The 8808-nt window shown below is 36.4% G+C and overlaps 1 protein-coding gene across 3 annotated transcripts; it reads left to right on the forward strand.

The window, feature by feature from the left end:
• LOC129894122 (AMSH-like ubiquitin thioesterase 1) lies at positions 1–8808 on the forward strand. Of its 3 annotated transcripts, XM_055969652.1 has the most exons (14): positions 1–368; positions 1609–1673; positions 2947–3022; positions 3100–3291; positions 3902–3993; positions 4612–4717; positions 6193–6239; positions 6452–6782; positions 6873–6962; positions 7048–7110; positions 7210–7284; positions 7656–7718; positions 7891–7943; positions 8241–8808. In XM_055969652.1, the coding sequence occupies exons 1-14, from the start codon at positions 249–251 to the stop codon at positions 8413–8415; spliced, it is 1548 nt and encodes a 515-aa protein (XP_055825627.1). In that variant the 5' UTR covers positions 1–248; the 3' UTR covers positions 8416–8808. The 3 variants fall into 3 exon arrangements, with proteins under 3 accessions (XP_055825627.1, XP_055825629.1, XP_055825628.1); XM_055969654.1 differs by lacking the exon at positions 1609–1673; XM_055969653.1 differs by lacking the exons at positions 1–368; positions 1609–1673 and adding an exon at positions 1704–2410.

The following is an 8808-nucleotide window of genomic DNA, read 5'->3' on the forward strand; positions in this document are numbered from 1 at the left end:
CAATGTTTGTTCAACCAAACGAGCCCTAATAACGTCTTTCCACATTTACCCCCGTACGATTCATCAATGACCTCTTTGTACTCCTCGCCCGTCCCTTCCCCAATCTGTGTTTCTCTCTTTCTTCCAAGTACGAGCAGCCATTGAAGACTCAATTTCGTGTGTCTGATCAACGTTACGAATTACGATCTGCTTCAATTGAATGATAAGAAAGCAGAAATAAAGGAAAGAAAATCTCGTAATTCTTCAATATGATGACTCGGTCGTCGTCGGGGCAAATCAACATCGCAGCGCGTACGAAGAAACTCGATGTGGATGATCGACTCTCTTTGAAAATTTACTATCGCATCGCAGATAATGTCCTCAAACAGGTCCTCCTTTTGTATAAGCTACTTTATCAATTTGTATCTTTATTTGCATTTCCTTGAATTGTGAACTAAGTTAGTGAATTTAGATCGCTTTTTCAATGATCAAAGCTATATTATTGCATGTGCAACTCCTAAGCTTGAAAATTGAATCACTGATGTTCCCTCTCAACGTATATCTGATTTATATGCTTACTGGAAAAATTGGCCACTAAAGGGTTTTCATATTGGAGAACTATTGAGAGTATTTTGTTGTTGTTGTGAGTGTATTTATTTACTTATTTATAATAATTTCTTTAATTGATAAACCAATAGTGAAGAGACTGGCATGCTTTAGAAACATTTTTTTTGACTCATTAGTATAATCTCTGCTAAGAGTTCACCATTAGCTTCTGTAACGCTTTCTAGCTAAAATAAGCAACTGTTGAATCGAAAAATGGAATATTAAATTTTTAGGTGGTTGGATGGTTAAGGTTTTGTTGAAACAGAGTAAATGAAGCTCTTCCAGTTTGATTTACTTAGGGCACAATACATGCTCATTTCTTAGGTCAGTACTTAGGTCCAATGCTGGATTTTTATTAAGATTTGGCTTTGCATCAAGGTTAGTTCTTGGGCCTGTTCTGATCCTATTCAAGTCAAGTAGCATATGTGATTCCCTTTACTCTATTTATACTCTTGTTTGGTTGAAGTACAGAAGAACATGCAATCATATATGTCATAATGTTATTTGAGTTCTAAGCAGATGTATTAGCTAGAATTAAGCTCTGCTGGGTATTGGTATCTCCATATTATTTGAAGTCACCAAATATCCTTAACATGATTGCTTCTAGTTTATCCAATGACTATCACATCTGTATGATGCTTGTTGCTTTTATGATCTTAGAATCATTTGCTAGTTCTTCTCTGTTAGCTACAATTTATCCCTTGTTTTGATCAACCTGCCATTTTATTGGATGCTATACCTGGTTATTACTCTGGAGCCTTTTCTTTGCATTCTTAGTATTATCGCAACTAAAGCATGGTACTTGTCTGGTGGTGCATTTTTGCCTATTGGAATTGTCTGTTCTGATATGCAACTGGTTAGTAACTTTCATGTCATTTTATGACTCATTCAATGGAATGTCTTTTGGTGCTAAAGTGCTTTGCTATTAGGAATAGTTTATAAAATACCTTTCTGTATGAGTCCAAATTCCTCTTTATTCTCTATAGCGACATTGCAGGAAATAATATGGTTACGATATTGTAGGCTGACATTTTTCGCGCAGAGGGAGACTTCATAGATTTGTATGTCATGCTTCTTAGATTCTCAAGGTGAGAAGGGAAGTCAAATGATCCAAAACTATATTTTGTTTTCAGGTTAATGTCAGAGACTTGCATTAAGGTTTATGTTTATTATTATGCTTAATTCTGATGTGGTTGGATGCTAGAAGACCTCCCTTTCAAGTTTTGAGTAGCCAAACTCTTTTTTCTTTTTTTTTCGACAGAGTTGACCAAGATGCCCTATTGGATAATAGTATTATCTCCTAAGAAGACCATTTGTCAATAGTGCATGCATCAAAGTTATTTTTTTTCCTCCTAATTACTTGCTAACATAAGGTACATAGAAGCATACAAAATGTGTTGTCTAAATTTTATGCTCAAGTCTTCCAAAACTTTCTCTTATCCACCAGATTTCCTTAAAAACTGAGTTTTAGAAGCTTGTTAAATACTTGAATAAATATTTTATTTGTTTTGAATCCACATTCTTATCCAGTGGGCTAGATAGGAAGGAGTGGCGGTGGCGTATTATGGTAGAAGGTTAGTATGGGTAGAGTGTTGTTTTGCCTTGCAAAGGTTTAGGCTTGTTAGTGCCTGTCGTGGTGCTAGTCGTACCCTTGTGTTTCGATTATCACACTTTTTTGTTGTTGTTATTGTTCTTTCTTGTAGACTTTATACTACTTTTCTTATTAATTGCTATGCTTTCTTCATTGTTTTTTCTCCTTCTTTTACTTGGGTTTGATGCACTTGAGCCGAGGGTCTTTCGGAAACAACCTCTCTACCTCCACAAGGTAGTGGTAATGTCTGCGTACACTATACCCTCCCCAGACCCCACTTAGTGGAATTTCATTAGATCTATTGTTGTTGTTGTAGGTTAATTTACATATAGAAATAGTTTCTGGTTTCTCTAATCTTTTTAGTGTTGTAAGTTTGTAACTCTAATTAAAGATGGGTTATGTCTGATAGAGTAACCTCAAGTTAGGGCTCTGTACTCAGTGGCGGATCCAGAAATTTTGTATCATGGGTGCTCAACTATTTTTAGCTCGGAATTGATACATAGAATGGGTGCTCAGTTAATATGTTTCAATGCTTTACTAAATTTTGTACATAAATAATAATGTTTGTCACAAAAGGCAGTGGGTGATTAAGCACCCATAATACATATGTTCACCACTGTCTGTAATCAACCCTTATGTTTTAAGGTTATTTTCTGTTTAAAATAGAAGCATCTAGACTGAATTACTAAGTGGTTTCAATGATTTGGTGTGCTTAACTTTGTTCTGAACGCTTGACAATGTATTTAAATTATTGTGTTTTTCTGTTTAAGTTTGGTCTCTGAGACAATACCCTGCCATCGAGATTATCGAGCATCACTGCTGAGCAACAAAATTTATTTGAAAAAGGTAAGGCAATCGATGCCTTTCCTCTGTGTTCATATGTAAGCTTTACCTAATCTTACTTTCTTATATTTGATCTCAAGAAATTATTAAATGCTGTGGCTGAGCTTGAGGAATTGAAGCCAATAGTTCAACAGAAACTTGAGGAGCTTAACAGAAAAAGCAGATATCAAGTGAATAAGGGGAACAATCATCATCAAAATAATCTTGTAGGATTCTCAGGGCAATATTCTCCTGCCAATAAGCAAAGCTTTAAGGCTTGGGGGACAAATAAGGTATGCACCATGTACGTTCTGCTTCTTATGTGTCATTCAAGTGTTCTTGTTTGGCTGTCTTGAATTTGGTTGTAATGCGTGCAAGTTTGGTTTTGAGGGTTCTATTTGTCTTTCATATTTTCTAGAAAGTGTATGGTTACTGGTGTGCAGTGCCCCAAGCACACTGTTATAATTATGACACTAAAAATCAAGAGTTGCATTGAAGATGTCAAGAAACTGTTTGTTTGAAGCTTACCAAAGCAATAATTGCAATTCCACTAAGTAAGGTGCTTGCCGGAAACAGAACTTCAAAATTACAAGAAAACTTTGGTTTATCATAACCATAGGTTGTTTCGTCTTACTTAAAATTGATTTATTTTTCCGATAACCGAGAAATTCCCAAATGGCAATGGTGCAGAATTCAAAACTCAATGGATAATGGGCTCACCCCTTTACCCTTCTCCACTTAAAATGTTAAATGTTGAGATTATGTGTGTTAGATTGCCTTAGAAGATTTTATTTAAGATAAGGTGAAAGGTGGTGAACGAAACACTAGATTCATGGTTAGTTGGAACTTTTACAGCTTGTATTAATGGTCTATTCTGATGGACGTTGTTTCCACATCTCACAGATAGCGGCACCTGTTCGAGAATTTGGGTCTCAAGTTCCAACAACCACACAGTTTTTACTTGTGAAGCCAGTAGATGAGCATATCCGCCATTCGTAAGTCTCTCCAATAAGGACTACTCGGTAATTTATTGCTAGATGCAATGTGCCCAATCAATCCACTTTAATGGCATGGAGTAGTTGCTTAATTCTGGCTCTAGTCTGGGTCTCTTGCTAAATCTGAATGTTGCATGTGGAATCTGTTCATTTTACATTGCTTAAAATTTGCTGAAGACCTATAGAATCACTTATACGTTTATACACGAACCGCCAGCAGACTTTAGTAGGACATACTTCTTTGTAACTTTCATCCTTAGGGTGGTACATTTATTATTCCTTGGAACCTACAAATTATGAAAGTAAAGCCTGCAGATGTCAAGAAAGCCATGAGTATTGAATGATAATGATACATTTTGCATTGTATGCATTCCAGAAGTAATTGCCGTAGCTTTAACTTGTCTGCAAAGCATAGCAAGCACACATATACATGCTGAAATCACATAGTATAGCAGTCACAAATTAAAATCTCTTCTTAGGCTGGCACAATATGTGGATTAGAAACAATGATGAGCAAGGTAGAATGCATTAGTCAAGGTGAAACTGAGCTTATGTTGCTGGATGTCAACTATTTATTCAATGTTGCTCTTCTTTATGATTTTTTTATTGCTTCTCTAGGTCACTTAATATTCCGCGTCCAAAGGATGAAACTCTGAACAGACATTCCATTTTGGGTCCGAATGGACTTCGAGGACAGTTTCAGCTTCCAGCTAGTGACAGAGGGGTATGAAGAATTATTTTTGTTTGTATTTTTGGCTTAGTAAAATATGATTATAGTCCTCAAACTAGTGACAGAGGAGAGTGAAGGATGTATTGTTATTACTTTGGCATAGTAAAATACAATTTTAATCCTCATAAGTGAGAAGTCAATGAAATCCTGACTCTTAATCAAGATGTAAGTGTTGTAGTCTCCATTGTCTTTTCTGTTGGATTCATTCTCATGCATCTCTGCAATCAAAGTCTGGCACAAGGTCCGCAACACTTGAGAGACGTGTTTTCATCAGAAAAGAAAATTCTGACAAAAACCAGCCACCACCACCTTCATCCATTCCTTCCTTCTGCCCCATATAAATCACCACTTTTACATCTCTTCTCATTTCCGACGTTAGTTCATCTTTCTTGTCCACTATCCACTTTCAATCTCTCCTTTCAGGTAGGGATGAAGAGTTCTATCTCCTTTTGTCATTTATCTAATTTTTCAAGAAAGATGGCACCCTATACTGGAATTATTACTCGATTGAGGTTCTTATGAATTGAGTGAATACTAGATAGAAGCAATTTACCAGATTGATTATTCAAAATTGGTGAATTTCTGCTCTTGGAATTCAAAAGGAAGATGAATGCATAAGTGGTAAGTTATATGGGGCAGACAGAAGGAAGGAATGGATGAATTTCTGCTCTTGGAATTAACATTGTCAAATCCTTAACTCTCTCAGCGATCCTATCCTCAAAGGATGCGCCGCTAAAGGGGTTACCACAAAAGGGAAGAGCTAATGTGATACTCCTCCATTCCTATTTACTTGTCAAATATTTCTTAATTTGATTTTCCTTTTTACTTGTCAATTTTAACAAATCAAGAAAGGACAATTTTTTTCTTCTTATTATACCCTCAATTTATTAACATTGAGTTAATGTCTTTGAAAAATATAGTGAGTAAATATGTTTAAAACTCTATTAATTAATAGGAGTAAAATGGTAAATTCACTATACCAATCATTGTTTTCTTAATAGGTGTATCAAGTCAAAATTTGACAAGTAAATAGGAACAGAGGGAGTAATAGATTATAGAGGTGGTGGCTCTGCATTCTCTCGGTAGGATGCAAAATTGCTAAAGTGGGGATCAGGCTACAGGGGAGATTTTCATGGGGGTCCCTTTTCTGTGTGGAATCCGGGTGGGGAGGGCTGTGCACTGAGCCACGTGCTCTTTGTGCTAAACAATTTTCCAGAGGCTACTGTGCTTTCATCTCACTTTTCCCCCTCCATTTGACTTATCTATTCTCTGTCTTCATTATCTGGAGAAAAAGAAGCATTTGAGCATAGGTACAGTTAGACGTAAGTGAAGCCCTCTTGAGATGGCATAGGCATAGATTGAGAGTCCCGGCGAACAATCCTTTTTCAGGAATATAAGAGCTAAAGTCCTGTTCAAGTAAATGTAAGGACTAAAATCTAACAAATTACAACTTCTGTTCTTAAATGCAGGTGTCTTATCCAAGTAATGTTGACTTCACCCCTGTTCTGATCCCCAGGTGAGGTTCTTAGTTAATTGATTTCTTTTCAACATATTTTATCATTTGTGAATTTTTTTCCGCTGTTGCAACATACTAGTAATAACATTGTCAGGGCTTATAATGCAGTCCTGAGCTACCAATAGATAATATTATTTACCGTATAAGTTTATTTCTCAGTGTGCTTGCATTTGAGTTTTAAGTATATTTCTTAATCCTTGTTGGGTAAACAGCCTCCTGAAGCCTCTGGAAAATGAATCTTCTGATAAGAAGGATAAAATCAGTTCAGAATGTGGAAAACCATGTCAAGAATTAACATTACCAGTCAACAGTGACAAGCCAGTGCTGCGTCTTGAGGAACCTGCTTCATTGATTTCCTTTGATGCAGAAGAAAGCCCTCTACAATCAGAAATCATTAGACAACCTTCTCCTCCACCCGTTCTTGCGGAGGTACAAGATTTGATGCCAACCGCAGCATGTCCAGTCGAAGAGGTGGAATGTGGATTGGTTAAAGCATCACCTGATGGTCTAATCTGTTCTGAAGATCCCCTGCAATTGCACATTGTGAGATTTTTCTACATTTGGATCTCCATTTCCTTATTCCCTTTTCTTGTCTCACATTATAAAATACTTTCACCTATTCTCATTTTGTAGTCAGCATCTGTGATGGATACTTTCATGAAGTTAGCAAAGTCCAATACTAACAAAAATCTTGAAACCTGTGGTGTTCTTGCTGGATCACTAGTATGTCCCATTAACTCTTATCATTGTGTTTTCAGTTACAATCTCTTTGTAGCTGTATCATCATCCACACTATTGCTTGTTTCAGAAAAACCGAAAATTTTATGTGACAGCTCTGATCATTCCTAAGCAGGAATCGACATCAGATTCGGTAAGTAAGATCCCTTTATATTATTCAAAAAAAGAGTCCTTGTATTGTTCTTTGGATGTGTTTCCTGGATAGTATCCTGATTGAATTCTTTCTAAGCAGTGTCAAACTACAAATGAGGAGGAAATATTTGAAGTTCAAGATAAGCAATCATTGTTTCCTCTTGGGTGGATTCATGTAAGTCTATTTTGCGAGGATCCTAGTCCTTGATAAATAACTCCTGAATTACGACGTCATGTTAAGTGTAAACTATTGTACCAAGTCACAGTTCACTTTCTGTGATCTGGTGGAGTTTGCTATGCTTTTGTAAGAAAACATGTGGAAGAACTATCAAGTAGCGGGTAGAACACCTAGAATACTCATTGTAATTTATTGAGTCATAATAGGAATTGTCTTTTGAAATTTTGTCCATGGTACCTTCTACAAGTTATTTTACAGCATCTTTTCCAGTAATTTTGGTATTTTATCTCAAAGGAACCTTGAAAAGTTTTTACTCCATGATACAATTAAAGTCAACTAATGACTCTTCACTTTGCATTCTTTTTCAGACACATCCAACGCAATCATGTTTCATGTCATCCATTGATGTTCACACCCAGTATTCATATCAGGTTTCTGTACTCTTAACTCTCTACTTCCTCAACCGGGGTTTATCTCTAGTTTGTTTACGAAGACTGAGGCAAAGTTTATATGGCCTATTAGACCTGAATTTATGTTTAATTATTGGTATGATTTCATCACTGATCCTGGATTCACTTATTTCCTTTACTAATGTTTAAGCAGATCATGTTGCCTGAAGCAATTGCAATTGTAATGGCCCCAAGAGACAGTTCGAGGTAAAGTTGCCTCAATCCCTGTTGAAGTAGGTTTTGGAGTTGGTGTATGCCGTTTTTGGTCATGTTTGGTACATGGATAGGCATTTCACAATCATTTGATAGGGTTTATATATCTTGCTTGGTGGGATTAGTTATTCAACCTAGCTACTCAACCAAAAAATATTTAGCTATTTTCCACAATTGGATAAAATAGTCCTGGTGTGGGTGGGATTCTACAAGTGAGAAATGACAATCTTCCCTTTTATCTCTAGTTAATGATGTTCATCTAGCTAATCTGTGATATTCTAATGTGTGTAGAACTCATGGAATATTCCGATTGACAAATCCGGGTGGTATGACAGTTGTACGACAATGTCCAAGGCGTGGTTTTCATCCGCATGACCCCCCTCCTGATGGTAGCCCAATTTACAAGCATTGTACAGATGTCTATATGGATTCTAACTTGAAGTTTGATGTCATTGATCTGCGATGATTCTGATCATTGATTAATGATTGGAAAATACATCTTTCATCCATGGTGCTTGTTTGTTGTGCCTTTGCAATGTTGGTTGGTCTACGAGATTTAATACATAATCTGTGAATACTCAATTTGATAGTTGTTATCGGGTAACTCTTACCTTTGAAGCTGCAGCTTGCATGCAGTTAAAGGTTGTAAAAGGTTCATGCCTGGCATTCTTGCAGATATTATAGAACTGCATCGTTGCATACGTATAATTAAGAACAATCTGTGTAAATAGAAATTCCTTTTCAGGCATCATCGTGTGTAAACATGCAAAATGGTCAAAACTATTTACGTCACAGCTGTTGTAAATGTGCATCAGTTGTCACATGTACTTGGCGAATACAGTTTTGTTGGCTCAGAATA

The sequence above is a fragment of the Solanum dulcamara genome, chromosome 7 (assembly GCF_947179165.1).
Source record: "Solanum dulcamara chromosome 7, daSolDulc1.2, whole genome shotgun sequence".
Taxonomy (NCBI): Eukaryota; Viridiplantae; Streptophyta; class Magnoliopsida; order Solanales; family Solanaceae; genus Solanum; species Solanum dulcamara.